Source organism: Nerophis ophidion, linkage group LG07 (assembly GCF_033978795.1).
Source record: "Nerophis ophidion isolate RoL-2023_Sa linkage group LG07, RoL_Noph_v1.0, whole genome shotgun sequence".
In the NCBI taxonomy this organism is placed as follows: Eukaryota; Metazoa; Chordata; class Actinopteri; order Syngnathiformes; family Syngnathidae; genus Nerophis; species Nerophis ophidion.
The window spans coordinates 34,777,343-34,804,348 of NC_084617.1; the positions used below are offsets into that span (position 1 = coordinate 34,777,343).

General features: G+C 40.9%; 1 protein-coding gene across 1 annotated transcript in view; it reads right to left on the bottom strand.

Moving 5' to 3' along the window:
• Positions 1 to 27,006, bottom strand: part of bmp1a (bone morphogenetic protein 1a) — a 150,099-nt gene that overhangs the window by 76,967 nt on the left and 46,126 nt on the right. Inside the window, exons 2-4 of the mRNA XM_061906078.1 lie at positions 20,390 to 20,503; positions 16,730 to 16,855; positions 13,680 to 13,797 (exon numbers count right to left, since the gene is read on the bottom strand). Of these exons, the coding sequence (XP_061762062.1) occupies positions 13,680 to 13,797; positions 16,730 to 16,855; positions 20,390 to 20,503 (358 nt within the window). The remainder of the gene's footprint in view (positions 1 to 13,679; positions 13,798 to 16,729; positions 16,856 to 20,389; positions 20,504 to 27,006) is intronic.

A 27,006-nucleotide genomic window follows, 5' to 3' on the forward strand; every position in this document is an offset into this window, starting at 1 on the left:
TCCATGACGACAAATAAAGTATGTTTTTTACAAGTGGCATTATCACTGGATGACGAGGAATAGCTAAACATGATTCACTACACACCATAGGAGGATACAATAACTCACCGGTGTCAACACAAAAGCTAGCGCACTTGAATGTAAACATACGCCATAGGTGGATCTACACCTGACATCCACTGTAATGATACCAAATACAAAAGCGTATCTAGTCGATACTACTGTGATTACATCGATATTTTTTATCATCACAAAATCTTTTTTCCTTCTTTTAAAATTCATAGTCGGCAGTGTTTTAGCTACTTCTATGTCACTAATCCTGGCCTCAATGGCGAGAAATAAAGCAAGTTTGTTACAATTACTATTATCACTGGAGGACAAGGAATAGCTAAACATGCTTCACTACACACCCTAGGATGATACAATAGCTCACTGCTAACAGCAAGCTTGCACCCCTGAATGTAAACAAATGCCATGGGTGGATCTACACCTGACATGCACTGTAATGATACCAAGTAAATGAGCGTATATAGTCGATGCTAATATGATTACATCAATTTTTTTTAATGTCACAAAATGTTTTTTCCTCTTTTTTTAAATTCATAATTTGTTTATAAAGTCAGTAAATACGTCCCTGGACACGAGGACTTTGAATATGACCAATGGTATCAGATCGATACCCAAAATGTGTGTTATCATCCAAAACTAATGTCAAGTAAGAAGAGAAGAATAAGTGATTATTACATTTTAACAGAAGTGTAGATAGAACATGTTAAAACAGAAAATAAGCAGATGTTAACAGTAAACTGTGAGGCTTGTCACTGACAGTTTTGGTTATGTTTTAGTTTTCCTTCAGTCTGTGTTTTATTTCCTGTCAGCTATTATTTGTGTTCGGTTTCCTGCTTGCCTCCCTTAGCGCTGTTTCCTCAGCTGTGACTGATTGGCACCTGGCCACACCTGGTGTCAATCAGTCGGCTGCTATTTATACCCGCTTTGCCCTCCTTTCAGTGCTGGAGTATTGTTTGCTGTGAGCTGTGGGCTGCCTGTTTCTTGTATGCTTTGAGCTATTCCCTGGATCCTGACCCCTGTCCCTGTTTGCTGTTTTCTTGTTCGTGTTTTCCTTGTATTTTTCTGAACATTAAAACCATGTTGGCTTGTACCTAGCCTGCAATCTCTGCACCTTGGGGTTCGTCACCAACACTTCATGACATAAATGAACGAGTGGATTAATAATCAATTTTTTACAGTTTGTCCCTCATAATGTAGACAAAATAATAGGTAGAAAAATGACACAATACAAACCCCATTTCCATATGAGTTGGGAAATTGTGTTAGATGTAAATATAAACGGAATACAATTATTTGCAAATCCTTTTCAACCCATATTCAGTTGAATATGCTACAAAGACAACATATTTGATGTTCAAACTGATTAACATTTTTTTTTTAGCAAATAATCATTAACTTTAGAATTTGATGCCAACAACACGTGACAAAGAAGTTGGGAAAGATGGCAATAAATACTGATAAAGTTGAGGAATGCTCATCAAACACTGCGTGGCGCAGTGGTAGAGTGGCCGTGCGCAACCCAAGGGTCCCTGGTTCAAATCCCACCTAGTACCAACCTCGTCACGTCCGTTGTGTCCTGAGCAAGACACTTCACCCTTGCTCCTGATGGGTGCTGGTTAGCGCCTTGCATGGCAGCTCCCTCCATCAGTGTGTGAATGTGTGTGTGAATGGGTAAATGTGGAAGTAGTGTCAAAACGCTTTGAGTACCTTGAAGGTAGAAAAGTGCTATACAAGTACAACCCATTTATTTGGAACATCCCACAGGTGTGCAGGCTAATTGGGAACAGTTGGGTGCCATGATTGGGTATAAAAACAGCTTCCATGAAATGCTCAGTCTTTCACAAACAAGGATTGGGAAACGGTCACCACTTTGTGAACAAATGCGTGAGCAAACTGCCAAAGAGTTTAAAAACAAAATTTCTCAACGGGCTATTGCAAGGAATTTAGGAATTTCACCATCTATGGTCCGTAATACCATCAAAAGGTTCAGAGAATCTGGAGAAATCACTCCACGTAAGCGACGATATAACGGACCTTCGTTCCCTCAGGCGGTACTGCATCAAAAAGCGACATCAGTGTGTAGAGGATATCACCACATTGGCTCAGGAAGAGTTCATAAAACCACTGTCAGTAACTACAGTTTGGTGCTACATCTGTAAGTGCAAGTTAAAACTGCTATGCAAAGCCAACGCCATTTATCAACGACACCTAGAAACGCCGCCGACTTCTCAGGGCCCGACATCATCTAAGATGGACTGATGCTAAGTGGAAAAGTGTTCTGACAAGTCCACATTTCAAATTGTTTTTTGGAAACGGTGAACGTTGTGTCCTCCGGACCAAAGAGGAAAAGAACCATCAGAACTGTTCTAGGTGCAAAGTTGAAAGGCCAGCATCTGTGATGGTATGGGGGTGTATTAGTGGCCAAGGCATGGGTAACTTACACATCTGTGAAGGCACCATTAATGCTGGAAGGTCCATACAGGTTTTGGAGCAACATATGTTGCCGTCCAAGCAACGTTATCATGGACGCCCCTGCTTATTTCAGCGAGACAATGCCAAGTCACTTGTTACAACAGCGTGGTTTCGTAGTAAAAGACTGCGGGTACTAGACTAGCCCGCCTGTGGTCCAGACCTGTCTCCCATTGAGAAAGTGTGGCGCATTATGAAGCCTAAAATACCACAGCGGAGACCCCGGACTGTTGAACAACTTAAGCTGTACATAAAAAAAGAATGGGAAAGAATTCCTCCTGAAAAGCTTCAAAAATGTCTGTCCTCAGTTCCCAAAGGTTTATTGAGTGTTGTTAAAAGAAAAGGTGATGTAACACAGTGGTGAACATGCCCTTTCCAAACTACTTTGACACATGTTGCAGCCATGAAATTCTAAGTTAATTATTATTTGCAAAAAATATATATAGTTTATGAGTTTGAACACCAAATATCTTGTCTTTGTAGTGCATTCAATTGAATATGGGCTGAAACGGGTTTGCAAATCATTGTATTCCGTTTACATTTACATCTAACACAATTTCCAAACTCATATGGAGACGGGGTTTGTACGTCAGACTAATTAGTAGTCTTTATTGTTTACGTACTACTACAAGACAAGTTGTCTAGTATGTTCAGTATTTTATTTAAGAGCTAAATTACAATAATAAACATATGTTTCATGCACCCTAACATTTATTGTTCAAATAAAGACAATAATGACTTTTTTTGTGGTCCCCTTAATTCAGAAAAGTATCAAAATACATTTTGGTACCGGTACCAACATATTGGTATGGGGACAATCTTGGTAACAACATACCTGATTGATAGGGGAGCAGCATGAGGAACATGCACTAATCAGTGGTGTACTAATGCAGATGTTGACATTAAAAGGTTCAGTGAGGGACGAAGGGCGGGCACACACACACACACACACACACACACACACACACACACACACACACACACACACACACACACACACACACACACACACACACACACACACACACACACACACACACACACACACACACACACACACACACACACACACACACACACACACACACACACACACACACACACACAAGGTGGCAGACAGCCGCTCTCTAATTACCAGCAGCCTCTCCTGAGACACGCCTTGAACTTTGCAAAGGCCAGCGGGGGGCGCCTGCTCAATATGCAGCGGAGTGGGGCCTTCCCACTGGTAACCTCTGCCACCTGTGTGGATAATGCCATCCCTGCTGCTACCAAGCTAAAAATGGCTAGCAACAGTTAGCTGCGAAAAGTTCCGTCTAACGAACAATGTGCACTCTTTGCGCTCAATGGTATATATCATGAGACTACCCTAAATTACGGACCATAAGCTGCTACCCTTTGAACCCTGCGGCTTATAAAACAGTCTAGCTAATTTATGGATTTTTCTTAGCTGACAGCCAAATAGTTAAAAAAAAAGACAACAACAGGCAAACACTCTGAATCTGTGTGGTATTGTTTGTGTTGTGGCGCCACCTTCTGGATGAGTTTGCTCACTGCAGGTGCGGCAGTGCTGCATTGCCCTTCTATTTCGACTGAGCTTTCAACCGGAAGTACACGTGCTATTCCGTCTTCTAGCCATCCATATTGTTTCTGCTCGTATGGATTCTACATTTTTGGCAGCACGGTGGAGGAGGGGTTAGTGCATGTGCCTCACAATACGAAGGTCCTGAGTAGTCCTGGGTTCAATCATGCGCTCGGGATCTTTCTATGTGGAGTTTGCATGTTCTCCCCGTGATTGCATGGGTTCCCTCCAGGTACTCCGGCTTCCTCCCACCTCCAGAGACATACACCTGGGGATGGATTGATTGGTAACACTAAAATTGGCTCTAGTGTGTGAATATCTGTGTTGGCCCTGCGATGAGGTAGCGACCTGTCCAGGGTGTACTCCGCCTTCCGCCCGAATGCAGCTAAGATAGGCTCCAGCGACCCCCCATTACCCCGAAAGGGACAAGCGGTAGAAAATGGATGGATGTATTCTACATTCATCACTGCATGCAACGTTTGTAACCAAGACAACATGCGACATCACACCAAATGGCAATCATATGGTTATTGTCAGAACTATCAGAAAACAAAGACTAAAACCAACTACAACCAACTTTAGCAATGGTTTTACTGGTGAAAATAAGTTAGCAGCCTAATGTACACCCAAAACTAAAGAGGAGACATTATACCAAGCAATGCCTGTAGGCTACTGTTCAAACCTTTCAGATTGCCATATAACTGTAGTCCACAATATGCAAACAGGAAATGGTGCACATGGTGTCGTAATGTAATGAAACTAGCGTCATTAGCTAATATGCTAACACATTTACTGGTGTCTGTTATTAATATTAACTTACAATGGGATTCTTTTTATATTGTTTCAGTCTCATGAATTCACCAAAACGTCACAGAGTTATTACTGTTTAGCTGTTTGGAGAGCTCAATTGTGAAGCTAATGGGTCCCTGGCAATTACTTCTTTTTTGTTTGATCAGCAAGACACTGTTTGGAAACAATTAAGGTAAACATAAACATTTACAGAATCATTCTGCGTAAATAACTCATTTCACAACATCTGCATTTTATAGTCCGGTGCGGCTAAAGTAGGAGAAATTATTGTTTTCTTCTAAGATCTAGTTGGTGCTGTTTATATACCGGTGCTCTCCATAGTTAGGGAAATATGGTGTGTGTGTGTGTGTGTGTGTGTGTGGCATTTTGGGGGCTTCCGAGGAAACCATTCACTTTCTAACACTCAACTACCCGCTGGTACAAAGTGAATTGGTGGGTCGCCTGTCAATCTCAGGGCACATTATGGCCACATAAACCTACACTATATTGCCAAAAGTATTTGGCCACCTGCCTTGACTCACATATGAAGTTGAAGTACCATCCCATTCCTAACCCATTGGGTTCAATATGATGTGGCTCCACCTTTTGCAGCTATTACAGCTTCAACTCTTCTGGGAAGGCTGTCCACAAGGTTGCGGGGTGTGTTTGTAGCAATTTTCCACTATTCTTCCAAAACCGCATTGGTGAGGGCACACACTGATGTTGGTGGAGAAGGCCTGACTCTCAGTCTCTGTTCTAATTCATCCCAAAAGTGTTCTATCGGGTTCAGGTCAGGACTCTGTGCAGGCCAGTCAAGTTCATCCACACCAGACTCTGTCATCCATGTCTTTATGGACCTTGCTTTGTAAACAGTCATGTTGAAAGAGGAAGGGGGCCCGCTCCAAACTGTTCCACAAGGTTGGGAGTATGGAATTGTCCAAAATGTTTTGGTATCCTGGAGCATTCAAAGGAACTAAGGGGCCAAGCCCAACTCCTTAAAAACAACCCCACACCATAATTCCTCCTCCACCAAATTTCACAATCGGCACAATGCAGTCTGAAATGTAGCGTTCTCCCGGTAACCTCCAAACCCATACTGGTCCATCAGATTGCCAGATGGAAAAGCGTGATTCATCAGTCCAGAGAAGGTGTCTCCACTGCTCTAGCGTCCAGTGGCAAGGTGCTTTATCTCACGCTTTGGATTGGACTTGGTGATGTATGGCTTAGATGCAGCTGCTCGACCATGGAAACCCATTCCATGAAGCTCTCTGCGTACTGTACGTGGGCTAATTGGAAGGTCACATGAAGTTTGGAGCTCTTTAGCAACTGACTGTGCAGAAAGTCTTTGCACTATGCGCTTCAGCATCCGCTGACCCCTCTCTGTCAGTTTACGTGGCCTACCACTTGCCGGCTGACTTGCTGTTGTTCCCAAACTCTTCACTTTTCTTATGCGAAAGCCAACAGTTGACTTTGGAATATCTAGGAGCGAGGAAATTTCAGGACTGGATTTGTTGCATCCTATAACAGTTCCATGCTGGAAATCACTGAGAGCAACCCATTCTTTCACAAATGTTTGTAGAAACAGTCTCCATGCCTAAGTGCTTCATTTTATACACCTGTGGCCGGGCAAAGTGATTAGGACACCTGATTCCCATCATTTGGATGGCTGGCCAAATACTTTTGGCGATATAGTGTATGTTCACACTGCAGGTGTGTTCCCTTTTTTCTGCTACATTTGACATGTATCGGATTTTCTCATGCGAATGTGAACAGTCCAACTAAGTCCTCCTCCGTAGGTGGAATGGAGTCCGATACACATCCGATGCCACTGCGGTCTGAACGATTGTGTCGCATTTATAAGACGCACACATCATCATTTGCCAAAATAGAAAGTCTGTGAAATAAATAGTCGACAATGTGAGATGTTACAGAACTAACTATTTGTATATTATTTATATATGCACTATATTGCTCTTTTATCCTGCACTACAACCGGCTAATGCAACAAAATTTTGTTCTCATCTATACTGTAAAGTTGAAATTGGAATGACAATAAAGGAAGTCTAACGTCAATGTCCTAAAACTCCTGGCTTTGACTGCCTTATCTTCAGTTACCACATTGAAGCAAAGGCTTTGTAACAAGAGCCAAAACCACAATTCTTGCCCTCTACCGTTTTAATGTTCTACACAAAACCATTGAAGTTGCCACAAAGGTGAGACATCCTAGCAGTGGAGCCACGTTTACACAACACAGCGCGTGTGGCTTTCTGGCCTTAAGGACCCATTTTTGTTATGTGAACGGCTAAAATCGAATTAAACATAAAATCCAAATTTTGGCATCATACTCTTCAATTTTCCATAACAACCATATTGTGATGGGATGTGCACACTGTGATGGGGTAGTACAAGTACCTGGGAGTCCACTTGAACAGCAGACTGGACTGCAAGGACAACAGCAAAACTGTTAACAAGATTACTTTGTGGACGCCGTCTGCTCCACATGCTGTAAGTCTTTGCTGTTGTCCAGCATTCTGTTTTTGTTTACTTTGTAGCCAGTTCACTTTTAGTTTCGTTTTCCATAAGCTTCAATGCCTTTTTTAGGGGCACTCGCCTTTTGTTGAGGAAGCTTATGTCCTTTAATGCAATGTTTTTCAGCCACTTTGTCTCGGCACACTTGACACAGTCTGGTGTGCCGTGGGAGATTATGTAATTTCACCTATTTCGGCTAAAAATATTTTATGCAAACCAGTAATTATAGTCTGCAAATTGTATGTTGTTGTTGAGTGTCTGTGCTGTCTAGAGCTCGGAAGACTAACCGTGTAATACTCATCCATATCAGTAGGTAGCAGCAGTTAGCTAATTGCTTTGTAAACGTCCTATCTATTGCTTAAACCAAAAATAAACAAAAGGCGAGTTCCCCTAAAAAAGGCATTGAAGCTTAGGGATGGCTATGGAAAACAAAACAAAAACTGAACTGGGTACAAAGTAAACCAAAACAGAATGCTCGACGACAGCAAAGACTTACAGCATGTGGAGCAGACGGCGTCCACAAATTACACCCATACACGACATGACAATCAACAATGTCTATACAAAGAAGGATAGCGTCCGCACAACTGAAATAGTTTTGATTGCTAAAACAAAGCAGGTGCGGGGAATCGCGCTCAAAGGAAGACATGAAACCGCTACAGGAAAATACCAACAACACAGGAAAAGCCACCAAAATAGGAGTGCAAGACACTACACACAGGAAAACACTACAAAGCTCCAAATAAGCCATAGCGTACTTTGAGACAATAACCATAGTGATGCATGCTTGGTTATGATTTGAATTCATATCCAACAACTGCAACAATGACTTTTTACTGTCAATATCAACCATACTTGCCAACCTTGAGACCTCCGATTTCGGGAGGTGGGGGTGGGGGGCGTGGTCGGGGGGCGGGTCGTGGTTAAGAGTCAAATATATATACATATATATATATACATATATATATATATATATATATATATATATATATATATATATATATATATATATATATATATATATGTATATATATATATACACACACACACACACACAGTTTTATATATATATATATATTAAATATATATATATATAACACTTGACTTTCAGTGAATTCTAGCTATATATATATATATATATATATATATATATATATATATATATATATATATATATATATATATATATATATATATATATATATATCAAATAAATACTTGAATTTCAGTGTTAATTTATTAACACATTCAGTGGGGCAAAAAAGTATTTGGTCAGCCACCGATTGTGCAAGTTCTCCCTGATGACAGAGGTCTGTAATTTTCATCATAGGTACACTTCAACTGTGAGAGACAGGATGTGAGAAAAAAATCCAGGAATTCACATTGTAGGAATTTTAAAGAATTTATTTGTAAATTATGGTGGAAAATAAGTATTTGGTCAACCATTCAAAGCTCTCACTGATGGAAGAAGGTTTTGGCTCAAGATCTCATCGATACATGGCTCCATTCATTCTTTCCTTAACACAGATCAATCGTCCTGTCCCCTTAGCAGAAAAACAGCCCCAAAGCATGATGTTTCCACCCCCATCTCACAAAACAAAAAAAAAACCAACTCAATCTGATTCCTCCCAAAACATCAGTTGATTCCAAGTCTTCCCTCCAAACACAACCAGTTGAGTTTTAATCTGACCACATGACATTCTCCCAATGCCCTGCTTTATCATCCATGTATCCATTTTGGTAAATGGATATCACCACATGGGCTCAGGAACATTTCATAAAACCGCTGTCAGTAACTACAGTTGGTCGCTACATCTGTAAGTGCAAGTTAAAACTCTACTATGGAAAGCGAAAGCCATTTATCAACAACATCAAGGAACGCCGCCTGCTTCACTGGGCCCGAGATCATCTAAGATGGACTGATGCAAAGGGGTAAAGTGTTCTGCGGTCTGACGAGTCCACATTTCAAATTATATTCGGAAACTGTGGACGTGGTGTCCTCCAGAACAAAGAGGAAAATAACCATCTGGATTGTTATAGGCGCAAAGCTCAAAAGCCAGCATCTGTGATGGTATGGGGGTGTATTAGTGCACAAGGCATGGGTAACTAACACATCTGTGAAGGCACCATTAATGCTGAAAGGTACATACAGGTTTTGGAGCAACATATGTTGTCATCCAGGCAACGTTATCATGGACCGCCCTGTTTATTTCATCAAGACAATGCCAAGCCACGTGTTGCAACAGTGTGGCTTCGGAATAAAAGAGTGCGGGTCTTTTCCTGGCCCGCCTGCAGTCCAGACATGTCTCGCATCGAAAATTTGTGGCGCATTATGAAGCGTAAAATACGACAGCGGAGACCCCGGACTGTTGAACGACTAAAGCTCTACATAAAACAAGAATGGGAAAGAATTCCACTTTCAAAGCTTCAACAATTAGTTTCCTCAGTTCCCAAACGTTTACAGACTGTTGTTAAAACAAAATGTGATGTAACACAGTGGTGAACATGTCCTTTCCCAACTACTTTGGCACGTGTTGCAGCCATAAAATTCTAAGTTAATTATTATTTGCAAAAAAAAAAAATAAAGTTTATGAGTTTGAACATCAAATATCTTGTCTTTGTAGTGCATTCGATTGAATATGGGTTGAAAAAGATTTTCAAATCATTCTATTCTGTTTATATTTACATCCAACACAATTTCCCAACTCATATGGAAACGGAATTTGTACATGGTCATTGTTAAATCCATCCATCCATCCATTTTCTACCGCTTATTCCCTTTCGGGGTCGCGGGGGGCGCTGGCGCCTATCTCAGCTACAATCGGGCGGAAGGCAGGGTACACCCTGGACAAGTCGCCACCTCATCGCAGGGCCAACACAGATAGACAGACAACATTCACACTCACATTCACACACTAGGGCCAATTTAGTGTTGCCAATCAACCTATCCCCAGGTGCATGGCTTTGGAAGTGGGAGGAAGCCGGAGTACCCGGAGGGAACCCACGCATTCACGGGGAGAACATGCAAACTCCACACAGAAAGATCCCGAGCCTGGATTTGAACCCAGGACTGCAGGACCTTCGTATTGTGAGGCAGACGCACTAACCCCTCTGCCACCGTGAAGCCCGTCATTGTTAAATATTATATAAAAATATAATATAATATAATATATCAGTATACATCATTGTGGAGGGGGGCGTGGCCTGCAGGCCTGCCATGGAACAGGGTGTTGCCAGGACCAGCCTCGAAGACAGCGACAGGTGTGTAGATGGCCCAGGTGGGCCTGTTATCTAATCACCTGTTGCCTTTATTAGCAGCAGCCGTGATGAGACGAGTAGTCGGGGTTGAAGGTGCTGCTGAGCGGACACAGCAGACAAAGACACTTTGCTGAAAAGCAAAAGCCTCTGCACCTTTTTATGAAAATAAGACAGTGTTATGCCCTGAAATTCCTGGCTCTCCTGGCAAAGAACCCATGAGAGGGCACCCTCTACAATCATATACTGTATATATAATATGTAAATATTACATATATGTTATATTTTATGTTGCTACTACGGTACATTTTTAGTCTACTTTATACTTGCATTATCCTTTCCCTTACCCTTTCCAACCATTGTAACAATTTCCCTTGTGTATCATTAAAGTTTGTCTAAGTCTAAGTTCTTGTACTGTGAGGAAACAGGAGTAACAGGAGATGACGTCTAAGGGATGTCACGTTATGAACATTATACAAATCACATTTTTTTGCAACCAAAATGGTTGTCGTTACTATCATGGTGTTGTTCAAAAAGCACTTTGACACACCAACATTTTATAACCAAGTTTTATTTCAATTAAATTAAAATTAAAAACTACATTTAGTTCTGTCATATTATTTAGATTTTAGTGTTAAATAGGTGTGTTTTCTTCTGTTTTCATTTTGTAAAGTCTTTTAGTTTTGTTTTTATGATAAAGTAAAAACAGATGTTGGAGCGCTTTGCTTCCAGTTTGTTTTTATTCTTTCAATTATAGATTATAGAGCACAGCCTGTAGGTTAGTTATCTTATTGCCCATACAGTCATATGTTTATGCAAGTTTAGATTGAGGTAGGTCATTTCTAAAAAGGTCATATTATGTTTTTTTTCTACATTTAAAAGACTTGCTTGTGGTCTACATAACATGTAATGGTGGTTCTTTGGTCCAAATGATGTTTTACAGACCGTCTCTTCAGGGTGCACTGTTTTGTGGGCACTCTTTTTTCCGTGGCTCTACTTCCACTGCCTCTTCTCCCCGTCATCCATGTTGTAGTTTTCCGCACTTTCTTTTCGAGACCACTGACAGATATAAGTTGGAGCTATGCGCTACTTTTTATTAGAAATGGATGTATGTGAATGTACGAGCCAGTCGGCCCCATAACAAGAGGATTGAGAAAAAAAATTGTCAATAAGCTCACTGACTACATGGCAGACTTGCACAAAGCACTTTTGGTAAACTTCTACCATATATGAAGATATCGGTTGATGTCACAATTAGAAACAACTTGTCTGAAGGAAGTATGAAGGAAAGCAAGATTTTTTTATAAATACCTCCGCCACACCTCCACGGTTTGATTTTCACATTTTTTGGGACTTATGCGGATCACAGATATACAAAAGCAGCTACCAAAAGTTGGTTTTGCATGAAAGACGTTAATGTGTCCTGAATTTGTGTTAGCATTTCAGCTAGCTAGCGCTAGCTTGCTCCTCCAGTGAATGAGCAGCGTCATCAGTCCGTGAGTTTATCAAAGTGTGGACGTCAAACACGGTTTTCCCATCATTTTAATTCGAAACGTTCACACCAACCGTCAAGTTTTACCAAGGTTTATCATTACACCGTTTATCGTTACATCTCTAAAAGAAATATGGGGGGAGAACCAGTAGTTTTTAGAGGTCGCTTAGTACCGATAATGATTCATTACTTTCGCAGTACTGTACGAGTACCGGTATACCATACAACCGTAGTTCTAACATATATTTGTCAGTGAAGTGAAGTGAATTATATTTGTATAGCAATTTTCTCTAGTGACTCAAACCGCTTTACATTGTGGAACCCAATAGCTAGGTTACATTTTTAAACCTGTGTGTCTGGCACTGGGAGCAGGTGGGTAAAGTGTCTTGCCCAAAGACACGACGGCAGTGACTAGGTTGGCGGAAGCGGGAATCAAACCCGCAACCCTCAAGTTGCTGGCACGGCCACTCTACCAACTGAGCTATGCCGCCCCAGACTCCGTATGGAAGCGCTAAAGACTACAACAAAGACGGCACGTAAATAAGACCTGCCCACAAAACAATACTGGAGAGACAGTCTACGCCAAATTTTTACCTGAGAACATGTGACGTAGACCAGTGGTCCCCAACCACCGGGCCGCGCTCTGGCCCGATTGGTACCGGGACGCAGAAGAATTTTTTATTCATTTTTATTAAAAAAATATATATATATTAAAAAAATATAAAAGTATTTGTATTTTTTTATTTATTAAATCAACATAAAAAACACAATATACACTTACAATTAGTGCACCAACCACAAAAACCTCCCTTTTTCATGACAAAATCGTCCCTTTTTCATGACAAAGTTAAAAGGAAAGGCCATGTAACACAGTGGTGAAAATGCTTTTTTTGCCATGTGTTGCTGCCATTAAATTATAAGTTCATGATTATTTGCAAAAAAAAAAAATACGTTTCTGAGTGTGAACATGAAAAATCTTGTATTTGCAGTCTATTCAATTGAATATAAGTTGAAAAGGATTTGCAAATCATTATATTCTCTTTTTATTTACCATTTACACAACATGACAACTTCACTGCTTTTGGCTTTTGTAGAAAACAGTCAAAATATTTCCTCTTTAAAAGCTGGACAGGTTGTTGTGATATTTAAAATAGTCATAAATTGACAAGCCAGGTCCAAAGCGCGAGTGAACGGTCTCTTAGCAACTACAAACTTCCTCTCAGCGTTTATTTTAATGCTGAGTGGACAAGGTAAAGGGCTGCGCAAGTCTCCCAGTGAGGTGCAGTGGTGTGCAACAGGCGTGAGACAAGGGCCCAGTGACTGACGCATTGCCATGAAAAGATAGAGGGAATGTGTGTGTAATAACTGTGTAATAACTCTGTAATTACAGCTCTCACACTCGGAGGCCGGGAAGGCAGAAAGAATGGTTGAAAGGCAGGGAAGCACACAGGCGTTAAATCATTAGCTGGAGCTAAAGGAGCCCAGCCAAGAACTCACCCACATGGTCGGTAGGTGAAGACAATGTAGCTCTCCTCCTGTGTCCTCTCAATGAAGGTGACACAGGTGTGCTTCTCCCAGTGCCGCATGGCTTGGCGGAATATGGCCCGCTGGCTTCCTGAGTGGACAAAGGCAGGGTGAGATCGTGGCAGCCAGGACACACAACCAGCGGAAAAGTAGTCCGCCAAGAAGTCCAATAGAACATATACAGTCATTAAGTCGTAAAGATGACATCATCGCCAACATCTCCCCATCTGGTTTCATCATCTCTGCATCAACCCACTCATTTAATTCACTGGAACTAAAATACATAAATGTTATTCATGTCTGATACTCTTACCAGTAGGATTGTTGGGTTGTCCCCATACCAATATTTTGGTAATGGTACTATAATGTATTTTGATACTTATCTAAATAAAGGGAACCACGAAAAAATGTCCATCCATCCATTCATTTTCTACCGCTTGTCCCTTTTGGGGTCGCGGGGGGAGCTGGAGCCTAACTCAGCTGCATTTGGGCGGAAGGCGGTGTACACCCCGGACAAGTCAGCACCTCATCGAAGAGCCTCAAACAAAAAAATTATAAAATAAAAAATGGCATTATTGTCTTTATTGTACCAAAAATGTTAGAGTACATGAAACTTATTGTAATTTATTCCTTAAATAAAATAGTGAACATACTAGACAACTTGTCTTTTAGAAGTATGTAAACAAACAAAGACTGCTAATTGGTCTGCTGATGTATGCAGTAACATTGTGTCATTTATCTACCTATTATTTTGGCTTCATCTCACACTATTAACTAGATCCACTATGGACTGGACTCTCACACTATTAACTAGATCCACTATAGACTGGACATTTACACTATTATGTTAGATCCACTATGGACTGGACTCTCACATGATTAACTAGATCCACTATGGACTGGACTCTCACACTATTATGTTAAATCCACTATGGACTGAACTCACAATATTAACTAGATCCACTATGGACTGGACTCTCACACTATTATGTTAGATCCACTATGGACTGGACATTCACACTATTATGTTAGATCCACTATGGACTGGACAGTCACATGATTAACTAGATCCACTATGGACTGGACTCTCACACGATTATGTTAGATCCACTATGGACTGGACTCTCACACTATTAACTAGATCGACTATGGACTGGACTCTCACACTATTAACTAGATCCACTATAGACTGGACATTCACACTATTATGTTAGATCCACTATGGACTGGACTCTCACATGATTAACTAGATCCACTATGGACTGGACTCTCACACTATTATGTTAAATCCACTATGGACTGGACTCACACTATTAACTAGATCCACTATGGACTGGACTCTCACACTATTATGTTAGATCCACTATGGACTGGACATTCACACTATTATGTTAGATCCACTATGGACTGGACCCTCACATGATTAACTAGATCCACTATGGACTGGACTCTCACACTATTAACTAGATCCACTATGGACTGGACTCTCACACTATTAACTAGATCCACTGTGGACTGGACACTCACACTATTATGTTAGATCCACTATGGACTGGACCCTCACACTATTAACTAGATCCACTATAGACTGGACTCTCACATTATTAACTAGATCCACCATGGACTGGACTCTCACAACATTAACTAGATTCATTACGGACTGGACTCTCACACTATTATGTTATATCCACTGTGGACCAGACTCTTACACTATTAACTAGATCCCCTATGGACTGCACTCTCACACTATTAACTAGATCCACTATGGACTGGACTCTCACATGATTATGTTAGATCCACTATGGACTGGACTCTCACTATTATGTTAGATCCACTATAGACAGGACTCTCACACTATTAACTAGATCCACTATGGACTGGACTCTCACACTATTATGTTAGATCCACTATGGACTGGACTCTCACATGATTAACTAGATCCACAATGGACTGGACTCTCACACTATTATGTTAGATCCACTATGGACTGGACTCTCACACTATTAACTAGGTCCACTATTCACTGGACTCTCACACTATTATGTTAGATCCACTATGGACTGGACTCTCACACGATTAACTAGATCCACTATGGACTGGACTCTCACACGATTCATTATATCCTCTATGGACTGGACTCTCACACGATTAACTAGATCCACTATGGACTGGACTCTCACACTATTATGTTAGATCCACCATGGACTGGACTCTCACACTATTATGTTAGATCCACTATGGACTGGACTCTCACACTATTATGTTAGATCCACTATGGACTGGACTGTCACACTATTAACTAGATCCACTCGACGTCCATTGCACTGGTCGCCCCGTGAAGGGGTCCCCACATCTGCGGTCCTGCTCCAAGGTTTCTCATTGTCATCCCATTGGGTTGAGTTTTTTCTTGCCCTGATGTGTGATTTGAGCCCAGGATGTCGTTGTGGCTTGTGCAGCCTTTTGAGACACTTTAGGGCTATATAAGTAGAATTTGATTGATTCATTCATTCATTCATTCACTAATTGATTGATACTTTGTTTGTCGCCATGGAGGCCAGGATTAGTGATTTAGAAGAACTAAAACACTGTGGATGGATGTTAGCCGCAAGCTAGCTACCGGCTAACATCCATTGCATCCATAGCTAGCCATGTGTTAAAGTACCTCTTCCTGAGGGTGTTTCAGTGTTATAACTTCACTTTTATCTTTACTTTTTACACCAAAATGCCTCCATTCTCCCTTTTCTGTCTACACACTTTGTCTGCTTGAAAGTACTCTAAGAGTGTGTGTGTGTGTGTGCACTGCCGAACATGCTCCTCTGCTCGTAAAACCAGCAATGTCATAACGTGACAAGACGCCGTCATGCCTGGGAAGCGGTACTTTTCAAACAGAGTATAGTAACGTTTTTATTCATTAGTACCACAATGCTATACTAGTACCAGTACAGCGTACAACCCTATAGTATTGACACATATAGAGTGATACATGAAATAATACATGGCCCACATAAAAGGTCGACACTTACCACTAAAATTACCGCTGATGACATATGGAATAACACCTTCAGGCCAAACACGCTCAGGTCTGGAAGTGGCGGCTCGTTTCCTTCGGCCAGAGCCTTGTCTGCTCTGGCTATTTTGATGAGTTGACCCTAGAAATAGAACAGGATTATTTTGACACACCAATGTAAGGGTAAAATAAGAGATGGAATTTATGTCATTTAAATATTACATAATTGGTGGGAATTTTTGGGAAATAGGTAGATAGATAGATGGATATACATACATATATGTATTAAAAAAATTGATATATATGTATATATATATATATATATATATATATATATATATGTACAGTATGTATGTATGTATATATATACTGTATATATGTATATATATGTATGTGTGTGTGTATATACATATATATATATATATATATATATATATATATATATATATATATATATACACACAGTCCCGATCAAAAGTGTACATACACTTGTATAGAACATAATTTCATAACTGTATGAGTTTCCAATAATTTTTACAACTCTATTTTTTTGTGATAGAGTGATTGGAGCACGTACTTGTTGGTCACAAAACCCATTCATGAAGTTTGTTTCTTTTATGAATTTATTATGGGTCTACTGAAAATGTGAGCAAATCTGCAACATTTGCTTACATGTCCCTTAGCAAATTTCACTGCAATAAGGTGCTTTTGGTAGCCATCCACAAGCTTCTGGCAAGTTTCTGCTTGAATTTTTGACCACTCCTCTTGACAAAATTGGTGCAGTTCAGCTAAAAGTGTTAGTTTCCTGACATGGACTTGTTTCTTCAGCATTGTCCACACGTTTAAGTCAGGACTTTGGGAGGGCCATTCTAAAACCTTCACTCTAGCCTGATTTAGCCATTCCTTGACCACTTTTGAGGTGTGTTTGGGGTCATTGTCCTGTTGGAACACCCAACTGTGCCCAAGACCCAACCTCCGGACTGATGATTTTAGCTTGTCCTGAAAAATTTGGAGGTAATCCTCCTTTTTCATTGTCCCATTTAAAGCACCAGTTCCATTGACAGCAAAACATGCTTGACGGTAGGATGGTGTTCCTGGGATTAAAGGCCTCACCTTTTCTCCTCCAAACATATTGCTGGGTATTGTGGCCAAACAGCACCATTTTTGTTTCATCTGACATCACATGGACAAAAATAAGACCTTCTGGAGGAAAGTTCTGTGGTCAGATGAAACAAAAAAATAGCTGTTTGGCTCCAATACCCAGCAATACTTTTAAAGGAGAAAAGGTGAGGCTCTTAATCCCAGGAACACCCTTCCTATCGTCAAGCATGGCAGTGGTAGTATTATGCTCTGGGCCTGTTTTACTGCCAATGGAAATGGTGCTTTACAGAGAGTGAATGGGACAATGAAAGAGGAGGATTACCTCCAAATTCTTCAAGACAACCTAAAATCATCAGCCCGGAGGTTGGGTCTTGGGCGCAGTTGGGTGTTCCAACAGGACAATGACCCTAAACACATGTCAAAAAAATAAGAGTTTTAGAAATGATTGGAAACTCAAGACAGCCATGACATTATGTTCTTTACAAGTGTATGTACACTTTTGACCACAACTGTATATGTGTGAGTATAAGAAACTTCAATGGCAGTAACAAAAACATGTAAAACACATCCCAATGATGTGAAAATGTGCTCAGCAGTTCAATAAGTCTCATCTTTGTGCCACAGGTGACAAATTAAATGGTCTGTAATTGGTTGGATTAATGAAATAGATACTCTTAATAAGAGTCATGGTTGACGTAGGTACCGTGTTTTACCCAGTCAAATCAAGTCTCATCCTGCTGTCTTAAACATTAACCTTGGTCAATATTTTTAAGCAAATATACTGCATTAAAAGGGAACAATTATCCAGTGTTAAAATGTATACATTCTAACTAAATTAATTTATTTTTTTCTGAAATAAACTATAAATGGAATTAAAGTTCAAATAAAATACAGTTTTACCGGTTTAGTCATAATTTTTATTAATTTTAGCACTGAAGAATCTTCTACATAACTTTAGCTCCCGACTTCTGTATTTCGAAACTTTTCTAAATAAAGGGAACTACAAAAATAGCATTGTCTTTGTTTTGACAGAAAATCTTAGGGTACATGAAACATATGTTTATTATGTAATTTAGTCCTTAAATAAAATAGTTAACATACTAGTCAAATTGTATTTTAGTAGTAAGTAAACAAACAAAGACTCCTAATTAGTCTGCTGACGTATGCAGTAACATATTGTGTCATTTATCTACCTATTATTTTGTCTACATTATGAGGGACAAACTATAAAAATTGATTATTAATCTACTTGTTCATTTGCTGTTAACATATGCTTATTTTCTGTTTCAACATGTTATATCTACACTTCTGTTAAAATGTAATTAGCACTTATTCTTCTTTAATACTTTACATTTGTTTGGGATGATACCACACAATTATGTATCGATCTGATACAAAGTAGTAACAGGATCAAACAGTGGTCATATATATTGTTCTAAAACAAACTATCACTGGAATTTAAGTGCTAATGAAAATACATTTTAACCTATTTAGTCGTAATTATAGTGCTAAAGAAACTCTTATTTGACTTGAGCTCCAGACTTCTTCTGTTTGATATTGTCATTACTGCCACAAGTGGTGAAAAAGTGTATTACAACTTAGTACCGCTCTGAGAAACAGACATTGTTTGGCGGCCCACTAGGGTGCGCTGGCGATGGTTAAGAAACATGCAACACTTAAAAAGATGTGCTCAGCAGTTCAATAAGTCTCAGCTTTGTGTCACAGGTGACAAATTAAATGGTCTGTAATCGGTTGGATTAGTTTGAGCCAATGAAATAGATGCTCTTAATAAGAGTCATGAGCCTGGTTGACGTATGTACCGTGATTTTACTAAGTCAAATCAAGTCTCATCCTGCTGTTTAAAAGTATTTGGAAATCAGCATCAGCACTTTTTTTTTCTCAACTCGAACATTAAACCCTCCCCAGTGAAAAAAAGATGCAGGTCACAGCTTGTGCATGTTGACTCACGCACAAGGGTAGTCTATAGAAGTGTAAAACTCAATGGAGGAACACCTTTTATAGCAGCAATGATTGCGGCATGTGGTGGTCCGCTCATAATGATGGTGTGCAGGAACACGGTTTCAGCCAACTTTCACTGACTGTTTACTTTTTTTTCTTCTTTCATGCGCCAGAAAAGAGTGGCAACACATTACATTAGCTCCTTTGACTTCCTTCATTTTATTTTATTTTTGGTATTCTTCTCGATTTCCCTTGCTTTTTTTTTTAAACACTTATCTTTTCCATGAACCACCAATTATGTTTCTTGGGTGGTTTTGTGGGTTTTCGTTACTTTTCTTTTTCTTTTCAGGCCGTTTTGTGTTTGGCTTTGATCAGTTGAGCTGTTTGCGCTCTCCTTGCCCCAAAGTGCTATGGGGATCGCGGCCGAACATTCCCGTGGAAACTACGGAAAAAGCGCCGGGGATGCCGTGCCGGCACAAACATGAATGAGAGAAAATTTATTTTTTCTATTCTTTTAGCAACAATTTCCCTTGTGGATCAATTAACGTTTGTGTAAGTCTAAGTCTAAGTGAGACCACAACAACTCATTGCATCAGGAAATGTGGATTGTGAGTACCTGTATTTGTGTGATTGACAATCTGGACTGTTCTGCTGGCTAAATCTATAATTCTGTCCACTTTAAATAGTCGCAGGTCCTCCTCATCCAGAGCTATGTCTCCCAGATAGGCAACTGCAACAGACAAAGAAAAAAACGGCATAGGTCAGATCAAGTAAAAGTCCACATTGTGAAGCGCGACTCGCCTGAGGCTTTTCCTGCCGCTCAGACTGAGTGGGTTGCACGAATGCCTTGTCCACATCCAACGCTCTCCTTACTTACCGTGACACAGAAATAGAGATGTGTTTGGTTAGCAGGGAGGCCGTCTTGTCTGGGCTCCAAATTATAGGATAGAAATCTAAGCAACGTATTACACACTTGCGGCGCTGAAAAGAAAATAAAGTTTGAACTCAGAAACCTGCTTAGTCCACACAACTAATGGAGTGGATTACACACTGTGGGCTTGGAGAGTTCATTCATATGTGATACTGTATGACCAGGGGGTGTGCCTTCTCTGCTGGCCAAACATAAATAATGATCATGAATTAATAAAAGTTCATTTTACTTTTGATTTCCATCCATCCATTAATCCATCCATCCATCCATCCATCCATCTTCTTCCGCTTATCCGAGGTGGGCTCGCGGGGGCAGCAGCCTAAGCAGGGAAGCCCAGACTTTCCTCTCCCCAGCCACTTCGTCCAGCTCCTCCCGAGGGATCCCGAGGCGTTCCCAGGCCAGTCGCGAGACATAGTCTCCCCAACATGTCCTGGGTCTTCCCCATGGCCTCCTACCGGTCGGACGTGCCCGGAACACCTCCCTAGGGAGGCGTTCGGGTGACATCCTGAGCAGATGCCTGAACCACCTCATCTGGGTCCTCTCCATGTGGAGGAGCAGCGGCTTTACTTTGAGCTCCTCCCGGATGGCAGAGCTTCTCACCCTATCTCTGAGGGAGAGCCCCGCCACACGGCGGAGGAAACTCATTTGGGCCACTTGTACCCGTGATCTTGTTCTTTCGGTCATAACCCAAAGCTCATGACCATAGGTGAGGATGGGAACGTAGATCGACCGGTAAATTGAGAGCTTTGCCTTCAGGCTCAGCTCCTTCTTCAACACAACGGATCGATACAGCGTCCGCATTACTGAAGACACCGCACCGATCCGCCTGTCGCTGTCACGATCCACTCTTTCCTCACTCGTGAACAAGAGTCTGAGGTACTTCAACTCTTCCACTTGGGGCAAGATCTCCTTCCCAAACCGGAGATGGCACTCCACCCGTTTCCGGGCGAGAACCATGGACTCGGACTTGGAAGTGCTGATTCTCATCCCAGTCACTTCACACTCGGCTGCGATCCGATCAAGTGAGAGCTGAAGATCCTGGCCAGATGAAGCCATCAGGACCACATCATCTGCAAAAGACCCAATCCTGCAGCCACCAAACTGGATCCCCTCCACGCCCAGACTGCGCCCAGAAATTTTGTCCGTAAAGTTTATGAACAGAATCGGTGACAAAGTGCAGCCTTGGCGGAGTCCAACCCTCACTGGAAACGGTGAGGATACTTGTATGAAATTAATACTTTTATGCATTTATTAAAATTAAATGAAAAAAATTTGATTTTCTTTTCATAAATGTATACAAGTGTTTATCATATTCTCTTCATGTCATATAAGCTCCAGTGTTTTAAGTTAGAGCTTTCATCCAATCAGAATTCAGCTAGCTTGTTGCCAGCGCTGCATGAATTCTGCCGTAGGCCTTCTGAACCAACATTCGTGGCGGCTGTGCAGTTTAACGAGCAAAGGAAGTTCTGTGAACAGACAGTTGAGATCAGATCACAAGTTTTTGACAGTAGCCCATCTAGGTAGCCTTACGTTGACTGTGATAGGATGCTCACTTGTCACTCCCAAGTATCCAATTTCAAGTTGTGATTCACTAAGGCAGAAAGTGGCACCACAGCCATACCCGGCTAGCGGAGAAATCAGGGTTACTCACTTTTTTAACCGACAAAGAAGCAGAGCAAAGCGTTGATTGGGTCAAATGTTTACATACACTTGTAAAGAACATAATGTCATGGCTGTTTTGAGTTTCAAATCATTTCTACAACTCTTATTTTTTTGTGATAGAGTGATTGGAGCACATACTTGTTGGTCACAAAAAACATTCATTAAGTGTGCTTTTTTTATGAATTTATTATGGGTCTACTGAAAATGTGAGCAAATCTGCTGGCTCAAAAGTATACATACAGCAATGTTAATATTTGCTTACATGTCCCTTGTCAAGTTTCACTGCAATAAGGCGCTTTTGGTAGCCATCCACAACCACAGACCTTTCCTCCGGAAGGTCTTATCTTCGTCCATGTGATGTCAGATGAAATAAAAATGGAGCTGTTTGGTCACAATACACAACAATATGTTTGGAGGAGAAAAGGTGAGGCCTTTAAAGGCCTACTGAAATGAGATTTTCTTATTTAAACGGGGATAGCAGGTCCATTCTATGTGTCATACTTGATCATTTCGCGATATTGCCATATTTTTGCTGAAAAGATTTAGTAGAGAACATTGATGATAAAGTTTGCAACTCTTGGTCGCTAATAAAAAAGCTTTGCCTGTACAGGAAGTAGCAGACGATGTGCGCATGACCTCACGGATTGTGGAGCTCCTCACATCTGAACATTGTTTACAATCATGGCCACCAGCAGCGAAAGCGATTCGGACAGAGAAAGTGACGATTTCCCCATTAATTTGAGAGAGGATGAAAGATTTGTGGATGAGGAAAGAGAGTGAATTTACTGGGATAATTCTGGAAAATCCCTTATCTGCTCATTGTGTTACTAGTGTTTTAGTGAGATTATATGGTCGTACCTGTACAACCTGAAGGTCGGAGGGGTGTGGCCACTGGTGTGGTGACCGCGACTGTCAACGAGGGAAGTCACGTTTCTCAACAAGGCGAAGGCAGCCGATGCTTCCTCCATGTTGGAAGCATCCGATGGTCGGGGGTGACCGGTGGGAAGAGGCAAGAGAGTCCGCAGCTGCCTCTTTGACAGGTGCAGGTGGAACGACGCGAGCTCTCCGCTCATGTCTACAGTAAGAGCCGACTTATTACCACCATTTTCTCACCGAAACCTGCCGGTTGACATGTGGTAGGGAACCATGTTCGCTTGACCGCTCTGTTCCATAGTAAAGCTTCACCGTCATCTTTCGGGAATGTAAACAAGGAAACAGTGGATTTCCTTGTGTTGCTAAAGGCGGCTGCAATACACCGCTTCCCACCTACATCTTTCTTCTTTGACGTCTCCATTATTAGTTGAACAAATTGAAAAAGATTCAGCAACACAGATGTCCAGAATACTGTGTAATTATGCGATGAAAAGAGACAACTTATAGCTGTGAACGGTGCTGGACCAAAATGTCCCCTACAATGCGTGGCGTCACGCGCACGCGTCATCATACCGCAACGTTTTAGCATGATACTTCCGCGCAAAATTTAAAATTTTAATTTAGTAAACTAAACCAGCCGTATTGGCATGTGTTGCAATGTTAAGATTTCATCATTGACATATAAACTGTCAGACTGCGTGGTCTGTAGTAGTGGGTTTTAGTAGGTTTTTAATCCCAGGAACACCACACCAACCATTAAGCATGGTGCTGGTAGTATTATGCTCTGGGTTTTGCTGCCAATGGAACTGGTGCTTTAAATGGGACAATGAAAAAGGAGGATTACCTCCAAATTCTTCAGGACAACCTAAAATCATCAGCCCGGAGGTTGGGTCTTGGGCACAGTAGGGTGTTCGAGCCGGACAATGACCCCAAACACACCTCAAAAGTAGTAAAGGAATGGCTAAATCAGGCTAGAATGAAGGTTTTAGAATGGCCTTCCCAAAGTCCTGACGTGTGGACAATGCTGAAGAAACAAGTCCATGTACGAAAACCAACACAATTAGCTGAACTTCAATTTAGTCAAGAAGAGTGGTCAAAAATTCAACCAGAAGCTTGCTAGAAGCTTGTGGATGGCTACCAAAAGCGCCTTATTGCAGTGAAACTTGCCAAGAGACATGTAAGCAAATATTAACATTGCTGTATGTATACTTTTGACCCAGCAGATTTGCTCACATTTTCAGTAGACCCATAATAAATTCATGGATGGATGGATGTATATATTTGCAAGGGTATTTTCCAGAAAGATATTTAAAGAGAGACTAGATCTTGTGAAATGAGTCGGTGGACTCCGGAAACGAGTTAAGCTGTCCTGCCGGTGAAATGGTTTGCCCGCCACTTCCACTCGAATCAACCAACTACGAGCTGTACCAATGGCTTTAGAAATTATGAGTTAAAATTGATTTTTTCACTTTCAAAATGTTTTTTTACAATTATTTTAGTTTTATTGCGGGTTTATTGATTTTTGAATGCGCCAAAAAATAGCTCGTTGTGTAAACTAGTGACAAATTGAGATGATTCAATGCCCAGTGGTGTGTTTCTGTGTAGTATTTTTCAAGCCGTGGTCATGTGGCGACATAAATGATTGTGTTTCTTGAAGTGGGGCTAAGTAGGACATGACTGGATATGACACCGCTTCCATGGAATCATGTGGGCCACCTTGAACATGGATCAGCTCTTTAATGAGGCCAAAGAGAGGGAAATAACCAAGCGGTCCCACTTTACGAGGAATGTGCTTTATGGGATTCCTTACTAAATGCCCCATTTCTATGCAGGAAAGGCTGAGGGTTCTCTCCGCAGAGACAAGGCGCTCGCTTTTAACACCAGCACGTTTTCACAATTTACGGCCTGACTTGTATGCAGGGGGTGATGGGGGTTTTGGAGGGGAAGCAGAGGGGGTGAGAAGGCAATGAAGTCCTTCCAGGATGGGAGATGGAGCAGTCCTCATACCTTCTGCTTGTAGGACTAGACCCCCACTAAAGTCCTTCTCAAATAGTGGGGGGCGTGTCACGCTTTATCAGTATCACGCTTCGATCATCGGCGCAATACAAAACATGGTCTATGTAGCCATTAATCATGACTTCTTTGTTTTGATTAAAAATATCATAACAAATTGTTTTTATTAATTTTTGTTTTCTACAAACCCCAAAAGCAGTGAAGTTGTCACGTTGTGTAAATGGTAAATAAAAAGAGAATACAATGATTTTCAAATCCTTTTCAACTTATGTTCACTTTAACAGACTGCAAAGACAAGATATTTAACGTTCGAACTGGTAAACTTTGTTATTTTTTGTAAATATTAACTCATTTGGAATTTGATTCCTGAGGTGGCAACTTGTCCAGGGTGCAGCCCGCCTTCCGCCCGATTGTAGCTGAGATAGGCACCAGCGCCCCCGCGACCCCAAAGGGAATAAGCGGTAGAAAATGGATGGATGGATGAAATTTGCCTGCAAAATGTTTCAAAAAAGCTGGCACAAGTGGCAAAAAATACTGAGAAAGTTGAGGAATGCTCATCAAATACGTATTTGGAACATTCCACAGGTGAACAGGCTAATTGGGAAAAGGTGGGTGCCATGATTGGGTATAAAAGCAGCTTCCATGAAAATCTCAGTCATTCACAAACAAAGACAGGGCGAGGGTCACCACTTTGTCAACAAATGCCTGAGCAAATTGTTTAAGGACAACATTTCTCAACTACCTATTGCAGGGAATTTAGGGATTTCACCATCTACGCTCCATAATATCATCAAAAGGTTCTGAGAATCTGGAGAAATCACTGCACGTAAGCAGCAAGGTAGAACCAAACAATAAATGTCTGGGACCTTCGATCCCTCAGGCGGTACTGCATCAAAAAGCAACATCAGTATGTAAAGGATATCACCACAGGGGCTCAAAGACACTTCAGAAAACCACTGTCAGTAACTACAGTTGGTCGATACATCTGTAAGTCCAAGTTAAAACTCTACAATGCAAAGCAAAAGCTGTTTATCAACACCACCCAGAAACACCACCAGCTTTGCTGGACCCCAGCTCATCTAAAATGGACCGATGCAAAGTGGTAAAGTGTTGTGTGGTCTGACGAGTCCATATTTCAAATTGTTTTTGGAAACTGTGGACTTCGTGTCCTCTGGACCAAAGAAGGAAGATAACCATCCAGGATTGTTCTAGGTGCAAAGTTCAAAAGCCAGCATCACGCATAACAGACAATAATTGAGCAGCACTAAACTACCATTAAACTGATAATCTCATAGAGAATATGGAATTATGGAGATGACATGAGCCATGCCCAGCCGTTTGAACTTTAGTGTTAGCTAATAAGGCTGCAAAATTAAACCGATTCACATCCAAATTGCGATGTTCTACTCTGATTCTAAATCAATACATAAGCAATAAAAAAAAAAATCACTTTATTTTTAAGAGTACATTTTTGCATTAAAAATTATTATTGATATGATTGTCATTGTGTGAATGCTCCAAACATCAACACATATGGTTTTCTACACCAAAATTCATCTATTTATTATCAGTATCATTATTATTACTGTGTGAATACTTCAAACATTCACACATATGGTTTTCTACACCAAAATTCATCTATTTATTATTAGTATTATTATTGTGTGAATGCTCCAAACATTCGTAAAGCAGGCTCGTCCAACTGACTGCCAGCCGAAGCTTTTTCATTTGGGTGCCAAACATCAGCCAAAAAG